A 26,579-nucleotide genomic window follows, 5' to 3' on the forward strand; every position below is an offset into this window, starting at 1 on the left:
ATTATAACACGTGGCACAGTATGATATTGTGTGCAATGTAGTCTATCTTCTATTATAAATTATAGGGGGGAACCAGTGTTCAGTTTTTATGCACCACATATCAGGAACAAACTCCCAGAAAACTGCAGGTCCGCTGCAACTCTCAGTTCTTTTAAATCAAGACTGAAGACCTTTCTTTTTGATGTTGCCTTTCTTTAAAGTCTTTTACTGCACTGTAACTTTTATTCCGTATTTGATCTGTTTTTATATTTTTAATTGTTTTTAACTGCTCTTTAATGTTTTATGTAAAGCACTTTGAATTGCCCTGTTGCTGAAATGTGCTATACAAATAAAGCTGCCTTGCCTTGCCTTGCCTATTAACATCTGTAGCCTACTGTATATGAGCCTATATGAAAAAAGCTTAAGGTCAGTTAATCAGAATCAGCTCAATTGGCTAAATATATAACATGCAAGGAGTTTAAGTTGCTCTACTTACACACAGCTCCAAGAACAATTTACAGGAACACACAGACATAAAGGACAAGGAAAGCTGAACAAATATTTAAAAAGAAATACATAGAACTATTATGTATCTACATACAAGTAGGTGAACTAATTAGTGTGTATAAAAAGTAACAATGAACAACAACATACATCACCTTATCTCTTTTTATCCTATACTCTCAGAGCTTCACTTATAATACTAATTCACTGTTAGGGCTTTAAAGTATGGTCAATATTTAATTTTTAGTGACCATATCATGCTTTTTATGGGGTTTTAAATGTGATAGTATTATTCCTTTAATACTAATATTTCTGTAATAGGCTATAGTTTTATGTGGGGACCATTAATACTTTCACAAATAACATGAAATATATTAGATTTCTGTATTTTTCAAACTGGCTTCTCAAGATATAGAACCGAATCAACCACAATGTCACAAAGCTCAGTAATTCATATTTTAGTGATGTTGGGATGTGAATAATTATGGTTGGTATGGGTGAGACTAGAAGAGAGCATCTGAGGATGACCGCAGACTGCGCATGCGCGGTCCGTCTTTTATTCACATAGCGAAATCCTTTTCCTCGTAAATTTCCCGAGAAAGGACCCCAAAAAAATCAATGGATGTTGTTTTCTTCCAGTAGCATAAACGGTGCACTGTAGCTACATCCTCCACACCGGACAAACCGACTACTGAAAACCTGTTTTCTTAAAGGACAGACGCTTTTTTTCTCCCACCGTGTGCTGAAATGGTGAGTAGCTTTAAAAGTTTACGGCTCTTGTTGCACGAGCCACCGCAGCCGAGAAGTTAACATTCATGCCGTTTTGGATGCTAAGACTCTCACAGTTTATGAACACCTTTATCAAGCATGCATTGCACGAATTTGCAGCTGTGCACTTTGAAAGAGTGAAGAGTAGGCTATGTTCATAATGCGAAGTGTTTGTGTGGTTGATGGGGCATACATGTGCTTGGCACCCCCCACTCCCCATGCCTGCTGTATTGTGAACTGCATCTAGCCAATGATTTGGCAGTGATGAATGATACAAAGTTGGGTATGCTATGACCTCCAGTTGGTAACTCATCATCCTATCATCAGGCAAACACATAAAGATAACTGTCAATTTATGCTTTTATTTTCCTTGAAAACACACATTTTCTCAATGACTTATATTTGTAAAACGTTTGTGTTATACACTACAGACCTACTACTTTGGCTCTATTATAACATTTGCACCTATTTCTGCAAGTATCACTCATAATTAGAGGATATTTTGGTAGCTTTTCACAAAACAGGAAACACTGCTCAAAACAACAACAACTTCCACACATGGATAACATTAATAGCAAATACAAAACTTTACTGGCGATAAATAAAGCCATATTGAACGTGAAATCATCTAAGCTCAATTATCTAAGCTCAATTATCCATTTATTAGCTTCTTCACTTCAGAAGACACGGTTGAAAGCTCTGAAAAGCTAATAAGTTGACCTTTTCGTTTATTTTGTTACCCATGTTGTTCCCAAAGGTCAAACATGAACTTACATGCTCAAATATACTATATTATAGCCAAGATATGATATGTTGTTATCAGCTCAGGCAGAAAAAAACACTTTTTAGTCTGAAATAATTAGTGAATGCCAGCACATTATATTATATACATAATATATTACTGAATATATTTCTTCAGTGCAAAATAATGCCCATAGACATGTTCAACTTTCCTGAAATATACCCAGATGTGTTCATTCTTCCCATTAGCGCGGTGGCTCAGTGGTTAGCACTTCTGCCTCACAGCAAGAAGGTTCTGGGTTTGAGTCCAGGTCGTTCCGGGCCTTTCTGTGTGGAGTTTGTATGTTCTCCCTGTGTTTGCGTGGGTTTCCTCCAGGTGCTCTGGTTTCTTCCCACCATAAAGACATGCATACTAGGACTACAGGACGTTGTTGCAAATGAGAACTTGTTCTCAATCAACTTACCTGGATAAATAAAGGTTAAATAAATAAAATAAAAATGTAAAGGGGAAAAAAAAGTCCAAAGCGCAGTATGCCCTTTGATGTATTGTAGTCCCAGCCGTTATTTGATTAAGCCCGTGCAGCTGGGACCATTCTCTTCTGTTCATATCACTTTACCTTACGTCCTGGGGGAAGACAGAAACTGGCTTTTGACAACCGAGAGAGCAGATCAAACCGTGAACATCACAATTAATCAAGAGTGAGAGCATGAAACTCCTCAATGAATGGACACCTGGATCAGAAATGATTGAGCTATTTATTCTTGGATTATCTTGATAAGAGGAATAGTAAATACACTTTACTCCTCTCAGGCTTAACTTGACAAGTTGCTGATTTTCTGGTGTGAAATGTTGCTTTATTATGAACTCTTTAAGTAGGGCTATTGGTCGGGAACTGATAAACTCAAAACGGGGGTCCAGTAAGGTTTCCGGTTTCTTCAGGCAAGTAACACCCTAAACACAAGGGTTGCTTCAGCAAATATGAGATATTTCTCTTTTATTTTGAGTCCCATAACATATTTTAGAGTCTGATTGTTTTGATCCAAATTCACAGCCTTTAAAGTATCTGTTAAGTTACTGTATAAACACCTGTTTGGAGTTGAAATAGTTGTCATAAGATAATGAACATAGTGTCGCAGTGACTGGAGAAATCTTGTTTACACGGCTGAGTGCAGTGGGTAATTTTTACCACAAGGTGTTATATTTGATCACTGGACTCAAGTGGATATTTAATATGCTCCAAAGTTTGTCTCTTTGGGTGTCATTTTCTCTTCCCAAAAGCATTAATGTTGGTGATTTATTTAAAACTTGACTGTATTCTTTTTTTTTTTTTTTAATAAAGGAAAAGTAATGTCCCTAAACTGTAAGGAAATATAAAGAACAGTTAGAAAGTTAATATTGCATCAAACTAATAGTCATTTAACTGTCATGCCAATATACTGCTCCAAGCAGCTGAACTTTGGCTGAGGTGAAATATTCTCCTTTACTATCTTCTCCCTTCCTGTTGCTGTTACAAGGCTTTTAGCAAATAGTTTTTTTGGGGGGTAAGACAGACACCAGACCCAATAAAGGATTTGGACAAGACAGGTGATATTAGCCGTATGCTCTTACTTCCACTGGGGACTTTTAGCAGAGAGGAAGTGTTTCTTAATCTGTCACAGTACATCCTTTTACTTCATATACTCTGCTGTATCGCCATCTAATGAACAAATCAGAAGGAAATGAAGCGTGTGAAACTGTCAGAGTAACTAGAGGTGTCAATGTTTTTTTTTTTTTTTGTCGCTTTATTTAATTTAAATTCAGTATCTTTAGTAACATCTACTAGACAGCTTCTTGTTTTTTGATATTTGGTTTGGAACCCCCCCCCAGAAAAGTGAATAATGTTTATGATTGATTCATTCATTGATTCATTGATTCAATGTTTTTGACGTTTGCGGGCTATAGGAGGGTTTTGTTTCACATTCATCTTGTTGCCAGAACATCAGAGTCTTCGTGCTGCAGGAAGGAAGGAACAGGTGTGGCAGCAGTAGATTTTACATCCATATCTCGAAAACAACTCGCCACGTTTGTAAATGCGCTTAATTTTGACATTATCGTGTGACAGACTGTTGATTACACATACTTTTGTCAGAAAATATTCCCGGAGCCAGTCAGAGAATATACTTGTGTTGTCGTTTTGTTTACTTATTTAGAGTCGTAGTTGTACTGTATGCGTAGAAGAATTAGTTTTTTTTTTGTGCAGGCATAATATCACTGGATACCGTTTGTTTTGTTCTTGCTTTATACAGCCCACAGGATGAAATAGGAACATTAGTGCGTGATGTGAGGGTAACGACTACAAGAGGTAGAGCACACAGCCATTTGCAGCTGAACCTCAAGCTTAAATCTAAGTGTTTGCCCAGCTGTAAGCCTGTTTGCCTTCAACATGGCACGTGTTAACCACTAATGAATCGAGTAATTAGAGCATCATAGTGAATTAGGCTTACGTGATGTCATCTGTGTGCAGTTGTTACTGATTGTCAACCTCCTGGCAGGTCTACATGACATCACGTCAGTGAGGGTTAACTGCTGCAGCTGATTATAAGAAGTTTAGTAAGTTAAGGTTTAATCTATGGGTTTGAGATAGTTGTTAAAAGGTCTGCCATGTGTGGGAGGCATTGTGCTGCCAGGACGCCCCGGTAGTGATTGGATAGCGGACTTGATGATGAGTAAGCCTCCCTGGTTCCGCCTCCACATCCTTTTTACAACCCCCCCCCCCCCCACACACACACACACACACACAATTGCACACTCAAATCACAGCATGCATGAGCAGCCTTGCACCTCATGTGGGTTGCATACCAAAAAAGTCACAATAAAAACAAGGGAGCATGCCGTCACCCATCTAAACCTCCTCAGACGGAGAGCTGTGTCCCCCCCCCCTGTCTTCTACTGCAGATTACTTGTCTGGGATCTGTTCTCACTGAAGGACCCGTTCACTGTCTTGCTTTATAAGGACGTCTTAATGATGCGAGACCGCTGCCTGCCATAGTGTGATCAGCGGGAAGAGACCGATTGCTTCACAGATCAGAGCGAGAGAGAGAGAGATGCCAGCGAGGATGTCTGATTGAGAATGGTGTGCCGCCTGCCGGAGAAAAGTCATTTTGGTTATTTTTAACCCACTATTTTCTGTTTTTTTCTCCACTGTGTTCCTCAGAGATTCGAGCCTCTCTTGGATGATGGACTGATCAGCTGAATGTCAGGTATAGTTGTGATACTTCTGTTATAATACTTGAGTCCTGCTGCAGCCTTGTGGTCACTATCATTAATGTTTCTGATCAATATAAAAGGAAACATACATTGTCTAAATATCGATTCAGATGCCCTGTGTGATTAGTATTGCATAATTGGGTCTGAAATTTAAACGATGCAACCGTGTCAAACTAAAAGTTATCTTTATCTATCATAGAATATAAAAGCTACTTTCCCTTTTACAGAGAGGTATCCTTTGGTTTAACACATTCATGTTTGATGTTCACATAGCTACATGGATTACATTCTTCATGGCATGTGATGCCTAGTCTCTCCTCTCAAGTGTTAGCTCTCATTCCTTTAGAAGAGGACCCGCTCTGGCTTCCTATGTCTTAAAATGCAGCAGCTTAGTCGGGATGTGTTTGTGCATACACAAGTTAACCACTTCAGTCTGAGCGCCGACATATAAAAACATATAAACAAATTTGTGTAAAATCTATCCAGAGAGAGGTTCTCTAAGGCAGCAGTGACTAATAGAAATGCTGTCAGTTGGCCTGGTGGGGCTGACTGACTGGATATTGCGGTCAGACGCTGGGGTTATGAAAAAATGAAAGCCACGTTACGGCAGGCTTGAAATCATAGGGGAATAAAATTGCCATCTTGAAATGAAATAAATTACAGGCAGGGTTTTAAAAATAGATTTGCAAACCAGTTTTTAGCAGCGCAGTGTTGAGCTGTGAAAGCAAGAATGTAGAAGGCTAAAGGTTATTTGTGTGATTTATGTCATATTCACTGCAGTAGCATAGTTTGTTTTTGTGTCCCAGTAGATTTGCTGCTTTAACTGGAAAAAAAAGTGCCTTTCAGTCAGTTTTCCAGTCAGTTTGGGCGCTCAGTCTGTTAATCTGTCTTGCAGTGCGAAAGCTAATTTGGGGGGGTAGTTTTATCTGATTTGGAAAATGCATCTTTAAACAATGCATCACATGGCTTCCTTTTCACCTCAGTCTCCTTTTGGACAGGCTGTTAGGTGATTTATTTTGAACAAAAACAAACATCAGAGCTTTAGGTTGACACAAATTCACAATGAGGTCTTTGGAACAGTCGAAGGAGAACAAAAAGGATTTTCTGCAGAGGAAGCATTGAGCTCATTTCCGCGCAGCATTGATATTTAGCTTAGGAACTAGCAATGTCCTGTGGAATCACGCCTGTATGTAACCCTTAACCTCATTGGTGAAATATGCGTACAGCTGCAGGGAGGTAGTTTCAGAGAGTACAACTAAGCATTTCCTGTCAAGGTGTGCTTGCACTTCCTCGGCCGGGGCATGTGTGACTGGGTCATATTGAATGGTTTGGTGGTCTCGTATCCTGTGATGAGTGAGAGACCGTGGGGAATTGTGTCATTGTTATAAATAAGATGAGGATTGCATTACACCAAACCTTTACATTGATAGATTAGGTTCTTGAGCAATGATTAAAAGTCTTTTTGCACATTCCTGCAAATGTTTTAGGCAGATTTCCGAAGCAACATTATGCAACATCAGCATCACAGCATTACTATGATTCTATCGTCTTTATGTGGTTTTGTGCAGCCAGCAGGCTTTCAGACTTAAACATTGGCAGACTGAACGAGTGGCCTCCAAGGAGACCAGAAATGCCCAGGATCCTTGAATAAGCTGTGCAATGTTGCATTGAATTTGGACTTTTATTCGTGGTTCTTGCTGCCACGCTTGCAGCTCTCTTCTTCATCTTGATATGGGAAGTTGTGTTGAAAGATCTCCTAAGCGTTACAAAGTGATACCCATCTCCCTTGAACCCCTGCATCTCTTGTGAATGAAGAGTGCTCTGCATCCTTCCTCGGGGCCACCAACAGATGCATCCTGCAGCTGCACGCTCTTTCCTGTCTGCACTCAGGCCCTTTTGTCTGAAGACGTTGCTACAGCAAAGTTAGGACACCGGCTGAATTTTAATGGGGCAGCCCTGAATGGAGCAATGCTGGTAGGCTGGCAGAAGGTTCCAGTTTCCATGGTCCTTATTCTTACTGTGCAACCAGTTCATTTAAATATTAGTGCCTTTTACTAACTTTACTAACCAGCTGTTCACGGCCTGGCTGGCTGAAACGCACAAAGGTGAACTCAACATCATCTTGTTGTTTGGCCATTTCCTTTTTTGCGCCGTGAAATCCAAGTTTGTCTCATCTTATTGGCCTCACAAGCAGTGCGACACTACTCTGGTTGACATGTGGGATAAACAGCCTCTCTGATGAGTTGCCTTGATTGGATCTCCAGGAGGATGTTTATGACTGAGGGCTATTTCTACTCAGGCCTCCGCCCCGGCTGCCTGCCTGCCTGCTAGACCAAGCCTGCCCATTCTGAAATCAGTGTGGCTGACAAGCTGAGCTTGTGTGAAGCAGGAACTTCCGTACCAAAGTGTGTGTGCACCATGATCTCGTGACAGAGGTGACAGGCTGTTAAGGTAAGACGGAGGAGGGTTTTCAACGTACCAGTTTCAGTGAGCGTGCTGTGTTTGCTGCAGCTTTAAAAATGTCACATTTCCTTTGGAGGGCTGTTAAACCGAAGCTTCTGTCAGGAAGTGCCTCATTTAACATTCAGACATTTTACAAAGAAACCACCACATGGGATATGATATAGGAAGTTCTAGTACGGCTGAGGAAAAGGGGAGAATCTGTTGTCGGGAGTGTTTTATAGCCTTTGACCAAGCCACATTAGAACATGCATATTATCATGCATGACTGTGGTGGTGGGTAAAGAAACCTACTGATTAAATGTCCTTAAAGTGACAGAGATTGAAAAGGGTTTGCTATGTAAATGCCCTTTACTGTGAGGAATGCACAGACTTTAAGCTCTGTTTTCAATCCAAATAGGAAGTCAAGGAGACACAGAAGGCATCTTATATCTATTATGTTTAATATAATACCTAAATATGACACCAGGGCTGCAGCTGTTTATTTTTATTATTAATTCAAGTCAATTTTCGCTCAAAATCACACATTACAAATATTCCTTAAACGGCTTTACAGCATGCAACACCCTCTATCGTTAGACTCTGGGATGGATCTTGAAACTTGACTTGTAATAATAATTGAATTACAAAATATGAAAAAGACAGAATGACTATAATCTTTTGTATAATCTATTAAGTGCCAAAAAATAGTGAAAAATGACCATCACAAGCTCCAAAAACTCAAAATAACATCTTCAAAACTTAAAATATGAAACTTACAGTTTTGTAAAACACAGAAAAGCAATAGACTACATCCTCTCATTTGAGAAGCTGTAACCAGTGAATGTTTGGCATTTTTGCTGGATAAATAATACATTTTCTGTCGATTTGATTAATTGAGTTATGATTCTGGCATGTTCCTTTTGTACTGAATGCAGTACATCACAAGAGTCAACTGTGTCGTCTTTGTGTACAACGTCCCTGTGAAAGGGAGCTGAACTTCAGCCATCTGGCTGCCAGATGTGCCTCTACTTCCTTTGGTCTCCTCCGTAGAGATTTGAGTCTCTTGCATGAATCTACTCTCCAGCATCATATTGGAGGGAGGACAAGCATGAGTAGGACGCTGTCTGAAAGCTGGAACTCCTAAAGTTTTTGCCCAATGCCAAGCGACCGGGCACTTTGAGCTCCCACAAGGGTTTTTCCCACTGACGGGCTGGCCGAAGGGCTTTCAAAAGAGAGATTTATTTTTGAATGTGATGCCAAGTTCTCACACTCCTTTTCTCACCCACCATGGCGGAAAACAAGCAGCAAAGAAAAGGATCTGGAAGTACAAATCGCTCCTCATCTCACACGTAAGATGTCACATTTTAGTGAATTGTTGCAGTGTGGAGAGTTTTTCTTGTGTTAGTCGCAAAATTATGGCATCAGGGATGCTTTCGGTATGTGGTGAGGTCTCAAATAGATTTGGGCAGCTGGAACACCGTAGTCTTGAAAACGTTGCTTCCTTTTATGGAACTTGGGTAGAGATTCAGCCTCCTTTTTACTCTTCAGACTTTTTACTCTAAACTTATTGAGGTCAAGCTGTAAAACACATTTTAGTTTTTGTTTCTGTATTTTCTTTAACCATGGCAGACAAAGCAACAAGCAAATCAATATGTTTGTTGTCTTCCCCCGTTGTGCTTGAGAGAGAGAATCTTCTTACCAAATCAAAAGGTCTGTGAGTACAAGGTTGACCTGCCCATTCAGCCCCAGAGAGTAGCGATGACTCACCTGGCACTTCTCTCTCCACAATGAGAGTCCACTCTATAGAAAGCTGATGATCACACAGAGGTGCTTTGACCCTGTCACATCAAGCTGATTTTGTTGTTGGATTGATTCTGTACTTTTGGTCTACACTTTGCAGCGCCAGTGTTACAGTATGTGTATCTGTGAGTGGGTGTTGGGTGACGTACTGTGTTTTTCTGTGTATTCCTTAAGGGTTTATGTGTATTTGTGTGTCTCCCTCTGTTTGTGTGCTCTGGTGACCTGCTAGGTTCCTGACCAGCTACATGTTATAAGTGATGTTGAGGAGCAGTGTTACTCCTGACTGCCAACTTGTCGGAAGGCTCGTTTGTTTATCAGCAGAGCTCCCTGCAAAGCTCACTGTTTATTCAGAGGGGAGGAGGTTTTGCTTGAAACCTGTGGCTGGGTTGCGTGGGGGTCTGAGTGCTCCGTATCAAGCTGTATGATTAAAATATGAATACTGTCAGACTTGACTCCAATCCCATGCCACCATGATTGAGTCATAGAGAAATGAAATGAATGGATTGTAATTTGAGTGCTGACTAAACCTAAAAAGAGGATTTCATGAGTCATTGGCTAAACCTCTGCATGTTCTATTTCTCTCAAAAGACTCCCATAACTGCTTCTGTTAATTTCTTTTTTTTTTTAATATATCGCATGATTAACATTTATGACGTAATTTATCACATACTGTAGCCTAAACTGGCTCTTTGAATCTGTCTGATGCCTTTGTATCTGACAATCTGTTCCATGTTCTTTTCATGTAATAAATCAGAAATAATAGCGGAAGCAGTTTCACAGTATCTGTAGAGAATAACTTCTATTTAACAGTTCTTCGATTCAGCTGCTTGATGAAATGTATGTGTGCTTAAACATTATTTTTAAACCTCTGCATGAATGTGCATCATGATGCTAAATTAAAAAACAAAACAAAAGCCCAGTTTAAATAATAGTTTGATGTTTTGGGAAGGCTCATTTACTTTCTTGCCGAGACTTGAAGATGAGAAGATTGATAAAACTCATCACGTATGTCTGCAGTTAGCTTAACTTAGCACAGAGGCTGCAAACAGGCGGAAAGAGCTAGCCTGGCTCTGTCTAAAAGTAACACAAAAACTGCCTACCAGCACCTCAAAAGCTAATTAATACTTTTCATCTTGTTTCTTTAATTTGCACAAAAAATTTAAGTCTTAAAACAGCATTTCTTAAAACAACATGCTAAGCTAACTGGCTGCTGGCTGTAGCTTCATATTTAGTGTACAGATATGAGTGGGGATGTCGATCGCTGTAGTAAGAGTCTACAGCCATGCTAGCTGCTTGATGTAGCTGTACTTCTCCAAATATACTGTATGTGTTGCCACTGTATACGCGGTTTTATGTATGTGTGCGAGTGTGTTTGCTTCCTGTTTCTGAGTCCGCTGCGATGTCATCCACAGCTGCTTGTGGAGCATGGGTACAACTGCCAGTGCCGCGCCACAGCCTGTTTCTGTAGCGCCGCCACTTGAGAGTGTCCTTGCCAACGGGATGGCCGACAGCAGGCAGTCTCTCAGTATGAGCCCCTTTCAGACAGTCAACATCCACAACAACAAGGCCAAGTCCATTATCACCAACAAAGTCGCACCTGTCGTCATCACGTAAGTCCCTCCTCGAATCTGCGTTCTCACAATTGGGTGTAAATCCTCTTTGATCACTGTGGTGACATCCCCCACCCCCGGCCGAAATGTTTGCCCCCATTATCTTCACATTTGTCAAACCAGGCCTGGCAAATAGTAGCTGATAATTGAATTGACCTCTCCTTACCTTCCAGACCTGCTGTTCTGTGTTCTGTTTTATAGGTATAATTGCAGACAGGAATTTCAGATTCACGATGAAATCCTCAAGACCAACTACAAAGTGGGCCGGATATCAGACACTATGCCCGAGCACTACTTGGTGCAGGTAATGACAAACCTCACAGCGCTGTCTTGGAAAGACGTGGGCTCATCTCACCTGTCTTTATGTCTGCTCTTTTCACATTCACATGTCCAAATTGCAGAGTGGCATAGGAACATTGTCATGCGCTGTTTTATGATCTGGGGCAGCCATTGAAACAGGAATGTTGTCACCCTGCTATCAGGGCTTTGATCTGTTCTGTCACCTCTGCTGTGTCTGTTCAGACATGCAGTGTTTTGTCACACACAGCATCTGTTTACATGTGTATACATAGGCCAGTGGGTTCACCTACAGTAAGATCATGTCCACATGAATTTGAAAACATGTATTTTACTCTCTGTTTTGGCCACACTAAGCAAATCATTTTTTTCACAACCAAAAAACTGCTTTTCAAAATTACTCTCCAGAGTGGAAAAATGTCTGAAAATGCCAACGTCGAGACGTTTTCCAGAACATATAAATATGTCTGCTCACACTCTTGTTGTGTATGAGAAATGTTAAGGTCACAGTACGGATGTTCTGAGTAGAGATGGGGTTTGATAGCATGTTATCAAATCTGGATCCACAATCTCCTAATCGCAACTATTCAAAATGCTCTAACTTTGAAATGATGGATGGTAGATTTATATATTTAAGCAAGTTTGTACAGTTTGTAGTTCCCCCTCCTTTGTCATTAGTACCCTCCTGCAAATATTACATTTTGTAGTTGTTTTTTAGTTTTTTCTGGATATTTTATCAACCTGGAACTGGATCCAAAATGGATTTATAAGAACTTATCCCTAGTCAGTGATTTATGTTTATAGACAACTTTGAAGAGAAAAATGGTGATTTGATTGATAGTTAAAGTGCAACAGTATAGAAATTAATGTGAACCACAATCACATGGTTATTTTGTACTTTACACTGACCATGGAAACTGTAAAAATGTCAATATTTTGAGAGATTTTGACATATAATCTTTGAGAGTTGGAGGCGACAGAGCAGAGATTAACCTGTTGAGACAACAGAATAACCAGACTCTGTCAGTTTTGTTATTTGCCAACCGAAAGAGGAGGAAGTAGACTAATTTTCTGATTGTTATGGTGTTTCAGTATGGGTGACGATCTAAGGTCTTAACTAAAAAACTTAAAATTCCAGTGAGGATGCAAGCGGTTTCACGCATAAACACCATTTTCAGATTTATCTAACCACTTAAATGTTGACATATTTGCTCTGCAGAATTTACAAATTCTAATGTGTGCTCGAGTGGAAGCTGAAGATATGCTGTGGTTGAGTAATTCTCTGAGATGTAAATTGCATTGCCATCCAGGGGGAGTACTTCATGGTCCAGGATGTGTACAGCAAGGCAGATGTCCTCAATACCACGGGCAGCTATGGCGCGCCCAACTTCCGCCAAGTCAAGGGATCCTACCTGCTGTATGGGATGGGTCAGCCGAGTCTGAATGGCTTCAGACACGTTCTTCAGAGACTCCAGGCACAAGGACACGAGGTCACTGTTACTTTCTCTTATATGTACATTTATACAGGCAGAACACATACAAGTTCACATAAATTGTTGACTAGTAGATTTTATGCCCTTAATTGTCCTGTGTTGGTGTGTGTGTAGCTCTGCCTCTTTTCTAGCCATGTTGTCAGTAAATATTTGTGGAGTCAAGTGCTCAGTGGAGGCTGTGGCTGAATTGTAGAACTGAGCAAACAGAAAGTTGCGGTCATGTGTACCAGTGGAAAATGAATCTCTCTGCTTACAGCAGCTAGAAAACTGACCGTAATTGAAATGAAATTGACAAAATTATATGTCAGGCTTCTCTAAAGGCCTTACTCATGTGCTGCATGTCATATGACAACAGATTGTTTCCAGTTGCTCTTGGAAGTGGTGTAGTTGGTAGAAGGCAACAGCCACTTACTTTGAAAAGCTATTATTTGATGCCTGTCGTGCTGTGCTTTTGCAAGCAGGAGGTTATATTCTTCTGTGTAAGAGAGGAGCCGGTGGTTTTCCTGCACAAGGACGACAACTTTGTGCCGTACACCCCCAGGAGGAAGGAAAACCTCCACGAGAACCTTCATGGCCTGGAAAAGGAGGAGCTGGTGGAGAGCCTGGAGATCACTATTAGGAAGGAGGTGACAAACACACTTACTCAGCATCTGCATGAGTTTTTTGGCACAATGTAGTTTAAAGCAGTATTAAAACACCCGCCTCTTTCTACCTCCACAGCTCCACGACTTTGCCAAGCTCAACGAAAACATCTTCTACGTCTACAATGATATTGAGTACTTTAAAGACGAGCCACAGAAGATCTCCATCACGTGTGAGGAGGACATCCATGTGACTGAGGAGGTCTATAAGAGGCCCATGTTCACCATGCCAGCTTACAGGTTGTTTATATTGTTCCTTTATTAGCCCTTAGCTCCTCTGCTCGCATGTCAGTTTAGATAGAGCAACGTGTGGCTGCCTGCCGTAGAATATGCAGGGCAGGTTATAAATAGCGGCACTTGTTTGTGCAAAGGCTGGTTGCTCTGTTTTTTCAGAAGAAAAGGGTGGGGGGGGGACACATAAAAAAAAACGAACGGATTGCTGCCTCCTGTTTGCAATCAGATCAGCAGCATTAGCTTTGAGATGTCATGAGCTGCACACAACATTTCCAGGACAAGAGGCTATATTATTCCCTCAGGTCTCCGACTATCTTGATGTTTTGTTGTCCAAGAAAAGCAGCAGGATGTTTTATTATATGAAGTTTAAAATTGCAGGTGGTGTATTTTTAAGGTAACCTAAATGATCCCATGACTTTGATCTCTCCCATCATGCCTCGTGGATTGTCGAAGTAGGCAAAGTTTCTATCCGAGACTCGTGGGATTAGTAAACAACAACATGAGGGAGCTCAGCTGGCGAGTCTTACTTTAGGTCAGATGTGTACAGTGTCTGCAGTGTCTTATTATGACTTGTGTAAGTGCAATTTTGACACCCCACAGGTGCGGGTTCAACTCCAGGTAACAATCTGTTGTATTGCAGGTACTTCAGATTACCACTACCAATGGAGGGAGCACCATTGGAAGAAGACTTTGATGCATTTGTAAACATACTCAGGGTAAGATCGGCAATCATGATACTAGGGGTGTGAATCTTCGCTGGTCTCACGATTTGAATCGATTCGATAACACAATGCATCAAGATGCGTCGCCTCCTCATCATTATTATATATATATATATATATATATATATATATATATATATATATATATATATATATATATATATATATATATATATATTACCCCTTTTATTGTATTTGCTCTTAAAATAGACACTTAATGAATGTAGCGGAGTCTGAACACAGCAGACAACAGACAAAAGGCAAAAACTAAAATGGCAGCGACTGGAAAATCAACAAGTAACATCAGCAGGCTATAATGGATTATAGTCTGTCACTGCATCTAATTTAGAATCATCCAGGTCCGCATCACGATGCATCAATGCAATGATTCATTTAATCACCACTACATGATGCACCAATTAAATAGACCTTTTTTGGTTGTGCTTCTCTTGATGCGGTCTTGTTTTGATGTGCCATGAAAGTTATTAATGGCTGGAATGGTGGAGAGCATCTGGACTTTCTCACTGAGGTAGCGAAAAGGTTACAGTAGCTTTTTTTAAAATCCACATATAGCCTTTTGAATCTGTCCGGTCTTTGCTATTATTCACTAATAAGTGTAAAGTATGGCAGAAAACCTGCAGCTTGTACTCACTTCATGTCCGCTCTTTGGTCGTCTGCTCTTGTCTGGTTTCCGTCCTGCTTCACACAGGGTGTTCTTTTTGTCTTGTTTTGCCCTTCTTTGGAATGACTTGCAGCAGCTGGTCCAGTTCCCTGTGGTTGGAAAGTGGCTCTGCTTTTTTAAGTGTTTGGATCAGAGCTTTACAAAGTCCTGTCTTACTCTTCCTTTCACTCTTTCTCTTTGTAGTTCTCAATTGTCTCTCTTCTAGAGTTTTTTGTTGTTGAAAGATTTCAGGCATGGAAATCCTTCATATTTTCCAGTGCAATTATAACTTCCAGGTTGTTCACTCACTTCCCATTTTGGTGGATTAAACAGGCTATAAAACCACAGTTTCCTCATCTCAACTCAGATATTTCCAAAATGACATTAAGAACCAGCAAGTATTGATTTGGTTATTTGCATGTGAAAAGACATTTAGGCCTCAAGAATAAAACTGTGCTGACTATGGCTGTAGTGCTTTCCAATGACTGTGTGTGGCAGGTTATATGTAGCCATGTTGTTTAATTTTCCAGCCAAATTTAGGCCAGTTTTAACCTCCCTAACCACCTTAATGCTATAACACTGCTCATCTCTTAAGATGGTTTACAGTCTTGTGTATGTGCTCTGTTTTCCAGGAGAGGCCCAGCTTGTCTCTGGGCCACGATGCGTCCCGTCCGCTGCCTGCTCTGCTCTTCAGCTGCCAGGTGGGCGTCGGCCGAACCAATCTAGCCATGATCCTGGGCACTCTGGTCATGAATCGTGTGAGGGGTGATTCACAACTACAGTAAGAACTCTGAATCAGATGTATCTGGAAAAACAGAGAATGACATGACATAAAACATTATCACACGTCTGATAATACAATGTAATGATGCAGCTTTGAAATTGGTTTCATTGAGCCTTTTTTGATGCCAGATGTAAGATAGGACTTGACCTTGTTTGGCTCGTTTTGCAGAGTTGAGGAAGGTGCGGCTTCAGAGCCCAAACCATTGTTTCAGGTCATCCAGTCTCTGATCAACAAGCTACCTAATGGACAGCAGGTCATGGAAGAGGTAAAGCAGATAATGTACACCATCACGGCATTTGTATAAAAAATATCTGTGGGTGAGAGCATCTGTGGGTCCTTTAAGTCCTCCTCCACTCAAAAATGTCTGTCTTTTCAGTGAATTAGGTGACGTCTTTGTCCAGCAGTTAAGCATTTGAAATAAACAACATTTTTATATTCATAGATTTAATGTTTTTGAGGACTGAGAAGGAGATGTAATTGTAAATAGTTTTCATTTTAAGAATTTTCTACTACGGTAATTGAACATTTCAAGAGTGGATGTTTGATTTATGTTGTTTAAATCAAGGATTTAAAAGGTCAAATAGTTTTTTTTATTTAAAAAAAAAGTAACTCAAAAATGTCGATAATGTCTTGTTTTTATACGACAGGTTGACCAGGCTATCTCCTTGTGTTCAGAAATGCACAACATAAAAGCAGCAATATATGAAAACAAGAGTAAGCTGGAAGGGATCGGAGAAGATTATCAAATTCAGGTTAGTGATGATGCTTATTTCTAAGATGTGATTTAGCAGTGTTGATAGCAACCTGAATTTCTTTTCAAAGGCAGCACGTTGTGCCACATATGATTTCAACACAGCTTCTGCTGTTCAATTTATGTTCTGCTATTTAAACCAAGAGTGAGACCGAAATCAAAGGAAGATGATGCATAAAAAGTCCTTATCAATGTGGGCCGTTAAACTGATGGATGAATTGATTATTGGATAACATTAGAGAGTTGGCTTCAAAACAATCTGTGGGATCTTGAATGCAAGTTTAGTTTAGATGTTACTTGAGAAATAAAACACCTCAATAAGAAATAAGAAAGAAATAAGAGCTGTTGCTTTGAACAGATATTGAAGCCTTTGTTTGTTTCTCAGGGAAGCAGTACCAAAGACTACTTTCTAAACCGAACCATGCAGAGCTTGGAGCGCTACTTCTACTTGATTGTATTTAATGCATACCTTCATGAACAGGTAAAAAGAATTTCCAGTGTAAATGTCTTTATTGATATAAAAGTAAAAATGTTTACAAGCCATTAAAATATCCTGATTTGTAACTATATGTTGCATTTTGCAGTATCCTCTTGCCTTTGTGTCCAACTTCAGCAAGTGGATGTGCTGCCATACATGGCTGTACAGGTTACTGGCCTGCATGGACCTATCAGAGTTGTCGGCTCCGGCCGAGCTGATCACCAGAGGAGCTCGCGTCCTGGTGAGGAAATCAGGCGCACACACAGAAGATTGATGCCGTGGGCGTTAGACTTGTGATTACATCTGCGTCTGTCATCTGAAACCAAAACCATATCGTGCAGGACAAAGATGTATCATGCATACAAATGCTACTGCTGTTTTTTTTTTTTTTTTTTAAATACTGATAAAGCTCTTCACATGATGCCAATCTTTACTTCAAGATATCTCTCACAGTCTTCTCACACAATCATGTAATCATCTGTATCTTCCAATGCACTATATATTTTATGTTATACATAACTGAGTGTGTCTGCGCAGGTTGCTGATGAGTGTTTGGCTCCTGACGTGCTCAGCACAGTGAAGGAGATGAAGGCGGTCAACTTCAGACGAGTGCCCAAGATGCCTGTTTATGGAATGGCTCAGCCAACATCAGAGGTGCAGCAGATTCCCTCATACTCTCATCATCTGAATAGAAAAGCTCAATACTTGACTGACAATACTTAATCACACAAATCCTAGCCATCATATTGAAGCATTGAATCTGAGAGAATTTATTTTAGGGACTACCACTTCCTTGGAGAGATTATTATTTGTAATACTTGTCCCTCATAAGTAGTCAGGACACATAAAACTTTAGAATTTTTGGAATCTACGGTATAGTATAATTTGTAAAAGACTGACTTTGCACATTCCCATTGTCAATGAAAACGTCCACATCAAACTGACAATTTTGTAATCCTCACCAATATTCATCCTTGCAGTCAGGAATATTCATGAGAGTACAAATAGACTCGGAGGACTGACTCACATGCTCATCTCAGGATGCTCGAGTCGGTCTTCTAGCTTCTTGCCGTCTAATCGTACACTTGCTGTGTGCAGGCTACCGGAGCAGTTTTGGCCCATCTGACGGATGAGAAGAGGAAGCACAACCACGTGTTGTGGGTCAACTTGCAGGAGGAGCTGGTGCTGGAAGGGAACGGTCAGATTTTTACACCAAGGGAGCCTTCGTGCCTGGACCAGCACATTCCTATCCCATTATCTGACCCACAGCTAATAGAGGTAGAGTGAGAATGATGCCTTTTGGATGCTTTTCAGGGCAGTTACAATCGGATAAGTGATTTTAAGAGTGCCTGAGAAACTAGTTTTACCATCAGAAGCTTTAGCATTTGGCCTAGTTGAAGTGAAAATGCTCTCATGTCCCCTCCTGGCCTGTAGAAACTGGAGATGTCTCTGAAAGAGGAGATCCTGCGAGCTCAGAAGTGGCTTGAGGTGACCCTGGAGCAAGAGAAACAGATGAAGATGTTTAAAAGCTGCCTGACAGTCCAGGAGATCTTCAACCAGCACAAAAGCTCCCACCCAGGCCTCGTCAGCAAACGCATCCCCCTGCCGGACTGCAGCGCGCCCACCGAGGAGGTAATGATATGAAGCGGTGCAAACACACGTGTGCTCACAAACATGCAGGCTCACAGGTTCCTTTGTTGCTGCTTGTAATGATGAGCGGTGACAATGAATAATCATTGTGCTCCCTCTGGTGGTTGAGAATGTTACTGTGAGCTTTTCACCGTACAATGATAAGCAGATCTAATTATTTTGCACTTTTTCACAACCACTCCTATTGAATTGTATCATTTTCTTTATAATTATTCATGAGTGTTGCAGATTGAAAGACGTGGTAGAGTTTGTGTGTGTATTTTTTTACATAAACTCTGTGCGTGTTCTTGTTCTCAGGATTTTGATAAGCTGTTGGAGGCCATGAAGAGTGCCTTGGCTGAGGACTCTAACTCAGCATTCGTTTTTAACTGCTCCAACGGCAAAGGCAGGACCACGACCGCCATGGTTGTCTCTGTTCTGACTCTGTGGCACTTTAATGTAAGACGCTTCTTTGAGTAATCCTTTAAAATTATCAAATGAGTGTTGATTGATTCAAAGTAACATAAAATCTGGTGTTTTCCACCCGCAGGGTTTTCCAGAGTTTGGCGATGATGAGTTTGTGAGTGTTCCTGACGCCAAGTACACAAAAGGAGAATTTGAGGTATGCATACTTTTTTTTTCTTTTTTAAAGATTATTTTTTGGGCTTTTCTGCCTTTTTAATTTTTGACAGGACAGCTAGTTGAGAAAGGGGAGAGAGAGGGAAGACATGCAAGAAACTCACAGGTCGGACTCGAACACTAGACCTCTGCATTGAGGCACAAACCTCTCAGTATATGTGCGCCTGCTCCACCAATGAGCAAACCCGGCCACGAGGTATGCCCACTTTAAAAATCAACGCCTTCTCCAGCTTGTAAACACATGATAACGATTTACTTTAACTGTCCATTTATATAAACTCAGAATGTAGTACAAACTACTGATCTTAAAAAACAAATTCAGGGAACTTGGGACAAGTGGTCAACAACAGTATATTCAAATTGATGATTAGTCTATAAAGCGATTAGTCAATCAACAGAAAATAAACCATACATCTTTTTAGTCTTTTTTTTTTTTTTTTTTTTTTTTTTCAAACAAAACTGCCAAATATTTGCTAGTACCAGCGTCTTAAATGTAAGGATTTGATGCTTTTGCCTGTCATACTGTACATGATAGTAACTGAATATCTTTGGGTTTGGGACTAAAGCGGTTGGTCAGACATTTGAAGACGTCACCTTGGAAACGTGAAATTCAGTCACGTGTGAAATTATGCACCGCATTTTCACTATTTGCTGACATTTTATAGACAGATGATTAATCGAGAAAATAATGGGCAGAACCGTGTTTAGCAAGCAGTTTCATATCAGTGCTGATGCTGAGACAGATCTGAGATCTGTGGTTGTTCTAAAATATCTGCTGGGTGTGGTAATTTAAGTGGATTCTAATCATGGTGCTGAGTGTTCTCATTTTAATTGGCAAAAAAATATATCTATGACTCAAAGTACACATAACAAGTCTGCATTATGTCACTTTCATCAAACTAGAAAAGAAGATGCTAATGAGTTCACCAGCTTGGTAATTACATAGAATAACATAACCTAAACAGCAGGAGGTTTTAGTGTGAATAGAGGGGAAGTAAATGTATGCTGTTGAGGGTCAAACGGATGCATTTAAGCTACATATAGGTCTTGAAACTAATGTAAATGTTTGCATTCTCTCTACGCCAGCCCTGTATTTCTATTTTAATGTCCTTTTAGTGTTGAGGTATTATGCTGTTGTGTTTTTGCATTGCCAGTACTGTACCATTTTTAAACCCTTCACTTCTCTGTTGATGAAGCTTGAATTTCTTTATGTGCCACTTATTTCTTTGTTTAGTCCCTAGAACAGCAACTTAAAGATGAATTAATGTAGTTAATTCAATAAAGGCAGTAGAAAGTGAGAGTTTTCTCAACATGTTTGTGTTTGCTTGTGGTCAGAAGCGATTATTAGCAGGGCAGCTATTTAAAGTTTGTTGTTCATCCAGATTCACGTGACCTCCTTAATGAATCCCATCACCATGCCGTAACTGTATATTAAAAGGGTAATGTACAGCCCTTTTTATTGTTTTTAATTGCAACTGTGATGCGTGCTTTGAGCTAACAAAGCCAGAAGTTAAAGCCCTTTGTCCTCTGGTCTGAATAGTGTCTGTGAATTAGTTGATTGGTGTTTCTCTTGATTCAGAGTTGTGAGAATGACTCAGTGGTTGGAACCTGCTGGCCGTGTCCTCAGCACTGTAAAAATGGACACACTGAGAGAGGCTTCACTTTGCAGGCACACAATTCCGCATGCCAATCACAGCAGCGCGGCCAACCGAGTTTCTGGGATACACAGTGTGGTCACCATGGAAACTTTGTCTGCATCCAATTCAACCTCTAAGGCATCTGTGATGTTGCCATCCCCATTGCCTTATCTGCCAAAAAGGGGTTGCTATGGCTGTGATGTCTAAAGCATCACGTGATGGAGGAACTGGAGTGGTGTGATGTAATCCTCTCCAGGTGTGATAGAGTGTAATAATGGCACTTACCCACTGCTAGTACCACTTCTACCCGGCTCGGCTGCGGTGGCCCACAGGTTTATACGTCACCTTTTGGTATCACCTCAGCTCACTTGGAACCTCGACGGAGGTGATACTAAAAAAAAAAAGACCTGTTGGCACGTACCAGGGGCTTTTTTTCATAATGGAAAACCAGAAAAGGCGAGTAGAGGCAAGTCGAGCAGGTACCATTTAATTGAAAAAACGCCATTAGTTAATGAGTGTTAATCTTATTATTATAAGCGCCCAGGTATCTCTAGTTCTGTCAGGTCCATTAAAGTCAAGAACACACAGACAATAAAATGCTTTAGGAAATTTTACGAATTAAATTTGGCGGTATGGCTCTGTTCAGAGGAGTCCCCTGACCTTTCATGAGCACCATGAAAAAGCATAGAGTCAGAGGACAGCAGCAGCATTAGGGGACGCTCACACAGTTTAAGACTGGGAGAGCTAACTATTCCCCCATATGAACAGAGCAGCAACGAGGACATAAAAGCAATTGCCACGTTATACACGACAAGTAGAAGTGTGAATCCTCACTGATCTCCAGATTCACTTACGATTAAGATATCAGCGATTTGATTCGATATCTTGATGCATCACGATGCGTCAAATAAAGTTTTTCTATTGAAGCCATATAGGATATTTAAGGCGTAGCTATTCAAGCTTCAAAAATAAAAAATTCTGCAGGGCTCAAATACTAAATAAATTGGACACATAAAACTACAGCACTGAGCACATGGCACTACCTGAATGAGCAAAACATAACAGAATATGCAAACAGAAACGATGTTAGGCCTACATTAAATTGTAAACAGAAATAATCGCACCCTGTTTGAGCATAGCCTAATAGCAGTGAGGGGAGTTGACCAGCTGATGAGCTGATGCACATCAGCTGTTGCAGATCAGCTGATGAGACCGTGTTGTTGGCCAATAGCGTTTAGCGGTGTCTTGACTACTTGGCCTGCCAGAACTGACGCTGACGCTCAATTTTTGTTAAGATTTTCTTGCTAATGAACTTAGTGGAGCATTTAGAAGCTAAAGAGCCAGATATTTCCCTCAGGAGTTGGTCGAGACAAAAAAACAGGGTTAAAAGAAAAAGTGAATACTGAAATTACATTAATCAGTTGGTCAGAGAAACGACTCCAAATGAATGATGATGTTGCTCTATAACGGCTGGATGCGTAAATAAGGAACGGTTTGCCAACAGATTCGCCATATCAACTTTAAACGTGAGAATAAATAATTTTGGTGTTCACAACTTGTTTCTTGAGATCTCGCCACAAGATTATAAATGCCAGAACAGCTGCTAAATAGACCTTGTATTTAGATTTAGTCAACTGCTGTTTCTAAGGTCAAGAATGAACTGTCAATCTGTTAAACCAACATCACTGAGAACATTTCAAAGAGTGTAGAAAAATAGAAATATGTAGATTTACAGTAACCTGACAAGATAGTGTGAAAGTGCCAAAATAGCTGCTAAATGGACACTGTGTTGAGATTGTTTTTGAGCCATTTGAGAAATTGTAGCTTAATATGCCTTTTGAATTTGCTCATAAAAATGATGATTGTAAAATGCCAAACATAAAAAAAGACAAAAAAGTTTACACTCAGAAAACACATTTTTGTCAACAATGACGTTGCCTACTTCTACTAATAGGTGCAGCATTGGTTGCATTCGTTAAAATAACATTAGGTGTTATGTTAGTTGGGAGGCAGATGCACCAGAGTTAGTTGTGTTTAATTTTGCAGTTTTTTCAACAAGTGTCTGCTGTTTCTGGTGTGCAGGTTGTAATGCAGCTGGTGCGTCTGCTCCCTGATGGCCATAGGATGAAGAGGGAGGTGGATATGGCCCTGGACTCTGTCAGCGAGACCATGACCCCCATGCACTACCATCTGCGAGAGATCATCATCTGCACGTACAGACAGGTACAGCACATCTCCCTGGAGTGTTAATTACCCAGTTATTGAAAGAGATCGAGATCGATAGATCTTACTGAGAGCAATTACAACAATAAAGGCAGGGCATTAATAGTTAAAAAAAAACAAAGTGTGTGTGTGTGTGTGTGTGTGTGTGTGTGTGTGTGTGTGTTCTGTATTCTCTCTGTGAGGACCAGTTTGATTTTAGACTTTGTGAGTGGGATGCAGTGATGGAATGTAACTAAGTACATTTACTTAAGTACAAATTTGAGGTACTTGTCTTGAGTCTTTTCTTTTCATACTACTTTCTACTTCTGCTCCACTACATTTCAGAGGTAAACTATTGGAGGTTTTACTCCATACATTATTCTGACAGCTTTAGTTACTAGTTACTTTACAAATTAAGATGTTTTCACCCAAAACACATGTAGTTTATAAAATAATATGATTTAGTATAAATTAAACTTCCCAACAAAAGGCCTACACTTAGAGCTGAAAAGATTAGACGATTAAACACAGAAATGCTTTTGATTGTTTCCAGTTTCTAAAATGTGAGGATTTTTCTGCATTGATTACTTTTAATACTTTAAGTACTTGTTCCTGATGATACTTACTTATACTTACTGATGCATACTTTTTACTTAAAGTAACCTTTTCAGTGCAGGACTTTTACTTGTAACAGAGTATTTTTACGGTGTAGTATTTGTACTTTTACTTAAGTAAAGGATCTGAATACTGGTGGAATGTTTTAGCACATTTTGGCCAGTCCTCACTTCGTCTAAAGGTTGTTACACACCAGGCCGATAATCGGCAAGTCTGGCGAGGTCAGTGTCTTGAGTCTGTTTGGTGTGTTCCGTGCTGTCATCTGTTGGAGGAGCTCTCGGCCTTCATTTTTGGCGACCTGACATGCTCAGTCGGAGACAGGGCAGTCGGGACTCACCCGGAAATGGCAAGCGGGATGACCGTGACTAGAGTCTCTCAAAATCTGCCGAAAATCTTTTAAACTGACCTTTGTCGATCTGAAATGAAGACAGATTCAGCAACTGCATGGCCTATTTCTCGCTTAAAATGTTTTCAGAAACCCGTTTTGGTGAACTATTTTAGTACAATATGAGATCGTATTCTGAATGAGTCGCCATTAATGGCTGGTTGAAAAATCCGGAAGCAGCAGCCAGACCCACGTGACGCGTTCGTCCAATCAGCTGCCGGTTTTCATTTTTTGGGCGACAATACAGATTAGCGCCGCCTGCTGTTATGGGAGACGTATTACGTCTCGTCGCTTTGCTGTGTTCCAAGTCACTTTTTTTGACCAAATCGGGGAAACTGATCAGTCCAACTTCCTTTTTGTGCCAACGGTCGGCCGTCTGGTCTGTGTGTAACGGCTATAGGGGCTGTTTTCACTATTAGGACTAGTTTTTTGAGTATGGTCAGAATTAGGTTTAGGTTAATGTCAGGGTTGGGAATAGGTCTAGGGAATACATTATGCCATTGAGAGTCCTCGCAAGAATTGAAATACATTAAATGGAAACTCAGTCCAGATGAGTATTCTAAACTTGTGTTAGAATACATAATTGTGTCTTCAAAAGCAAATAATCATCCCACATTCCTCTGAAGTTCCTGGACGATGTCCGTATTGTTAAATCAAATCGTAATAATCACAAACACTGCTTACTTATGAATCTGTCCTCCTCACTCTGAGTCGCAATCAGCAGGTTCATAAGGATTTAGGTGCAGTTATGCATGAGCTCCGTAGATGGCGTCAAGAACTTGTTTAAATGTTTTGTAGGATTCCAGAGACATGAATGAGAGAGATCCACTGCTCTCACAGGAGCTGCAGTGCGTGGAAAATGATTGTGGTGCGACACAACTTAACTCTAAAACTCAAATGAGATTCCTTTGGGTCTAAATGGAAAAGAGTGAGAGGACAAAAGGCAGGAAAAGAAAAGATTACTTGTGGATTTTTCAGGCTTTCCTTTTGAAGTTTTATTAAGTGTCCCTGCTGTACAAAGGGCACACTGTCGCAAACGGTGCTCAAACCCACCCTTCTTTGGACCCATATCACATCATCATACGTTCACATAGAAAACTGATTCAAACTTTAAACGGGTCACTCAGACTTGGATCTTTATTGGACTGAGTCAGCTTTTTGATAGCTAGCACAGTTGTTATGAAATTGCAGTTTACCTTTTTATGCTTTTTTAAGACTGTTTCAGATTTTACAATTGCTGTATGTTGTGTGGTTACATGTTTCTCTAACATCTTTACTTCCCACAGTTTCCACTCTTCATGCACAATTTTTATTTTAAAACATAGACGATGTTACTTTTTTATGACATGACTTAGATACAGAGATGATGGGAGTCTCTCACCTGTGACAGCTCCTACAGTAAACAATAGGTACACATATACTCTCTGGCCGCTCATAGCAAAGACATCTTTTCTATATGACTTTGTATTAGTAATAAGTAAATGCGGGTAAGGAGAATCAGGTAGCAGAGAATTATTTTTTAATTTTTGTTTTGTGAAAAAAGAATAATAAACAGCTGCATATCTGAAAGGTGTTCTTGGTCATTTGGACACTCTAAACGGTATAAAGAGAACAAAAGAGCTTGTAGTGGGGCTTTGAAGACATATCTGGACAAGGTCTTGTCTGATGCTGTGGCCTCTGCAGGACCACGGCTCTGTTTTAGCCATTTGTAATGCAGACTGTAATCACTGTGCCTCTGTGCGGCGTCAGCCGTTCTCAGCGCGCTAGAGGCACCCGGTCCTGTCTCCATCGTATCAATGGGCCTCATTGTCCTATGAACCTTGTCTTTCGCCTATATTCTCTCTCTCTCTTTCTCTCTCTCGCTCTCTCTGTCTGTCAGTTTCTGATGCCAGGCTCCAGGAAAGGGCTGGCTCTCAGCTTACTTTCAAATTAATTAGGTAATTTGTATGATAATTGCATCAGCAGTAAAAAAAAAATATATACATATTTTACACGTTTGTACTTTAAATATTGTGAGGTAAAAATGCATGACCTCACCCTGAGTGATTTTGGTAAAAAATGTGTTCTTATTTTTGTAGTTGTGCCTGTTATACCTAATAATTACATTGGACCCTATGGAGCGTTTGACCACTAGTAGTGCTATGGAGCAATGTGTTTTTGAGTGGGTCCATATTTCGTTTGTATCATGCACTCCCATGAGGACGCAGAGGATGCGATACACATTCAGGTCACCAGTTTCGCGCCATTTTATTGATCAACAGTTGGCGGCTATAACACGCAACGGAGCGTGGCATCGGGTCAGCAAAGGCAGTGAAGAAGA

At 40.4% G+C, this 26,579-nt stretch overlaps 1 protein-coding gene across 5 annotated transcripts in view; it reads left to right on the forward strand.

The window, feature by feature from the left end:
• The first annotated feature begins 1,042 nt into the window (after positions 1-1,042).
• Positions 1,043-26,579, forward strand: part of pald1a (phosphatase domain containing paladin 1a) — a 48,664-nt gene continuing 23,127 nt past the window's right edge. The window contains exons 1-19 of one of the 5 annotated variants that reach the window (XM_028567404.1): positions 1,043-1,233; positions 5,187-5,232; positions 10,894-11,091; positions 11,293-11,395; positions 12,699-12,878; positions 13,343-13,507; positions 13,602-13,762; positions 14,397-14,472; positions 15,772-15,920; positions 16,092-16,188; positions 16,571-16,675; positions 17,060-17,155; positions 17,259-17,393; positions 17,690-17,806; positions 18,251-18,430; positions 18,587-18,784; positions 19,100-19,240; positions 19,332-19,403; positions 23,140-23,280. In XM_028567404.1, the coding sequence (XP_028423205.1) occupies positions 10,907-11,091; positions 11,293-11,395; positions 12,699-12,878; positions 13,343-13,507; positions 13,602-13,762; positions 14,397-14,472; positions 15,772-15,920; positions 16,092-16,188; positions 16,571-16,675; positions 17,060-17,155; positions 17,259-17,393; positions 17,690-17,806; positions 18,251-18,430; positions 18,587-18,784; positions 19,100-19,240; positions 19,332-19,403; positions 23,140-23,280 (2,301 nt within the window). In that variant the 5' untranslated portion in view covers positions 1,043-1,233; positions 5,187-5,232; positions 10,894-10,906. Of the gene's footprint in view, positions 1,234-4,940; positions 5,233-7,667; positions 7,691-8,735; positions 9,031-10,893; positions 11,092-11,292; positions 11,396-12,698; positions 12,879-13,342; positions 13,508-13,601; positions 13,763-14,396; positions 14,473-15,771; positions 15,921-16,091; positions 16,189-16,570; positions 16,676-17,059; positions 17,156-17,258; positions 17,394-17,689; positions 17,807-18,250; positions 18,431-18,586; positions 18,785-19,099; positions 19,241-19,331; positions 19,404-23,139; positions 23,281-26,579 lie in introns of those variants that run through there. The other 4 variants (XM_028567406.1, XM_028567405.1, XM_028567407.1 and 1 more) reach the window with 4 other exon arrangements.

This window comes from Perca flavescens, chromosome 21 (assembly GCF_004354835.1).
Source record: "Perca flavescens isolate YP-PL-M2 chromosome 21, PFLA_1.0, whole genome shotgun sequence".
In the NCBI taxonomy this organism is placed as follows: domain Eukaryota; kingdom Metazoa; phylum Chordata; class Actinopteri; order Perciformes; family Percidae; genus Perca; species Perca flavescens.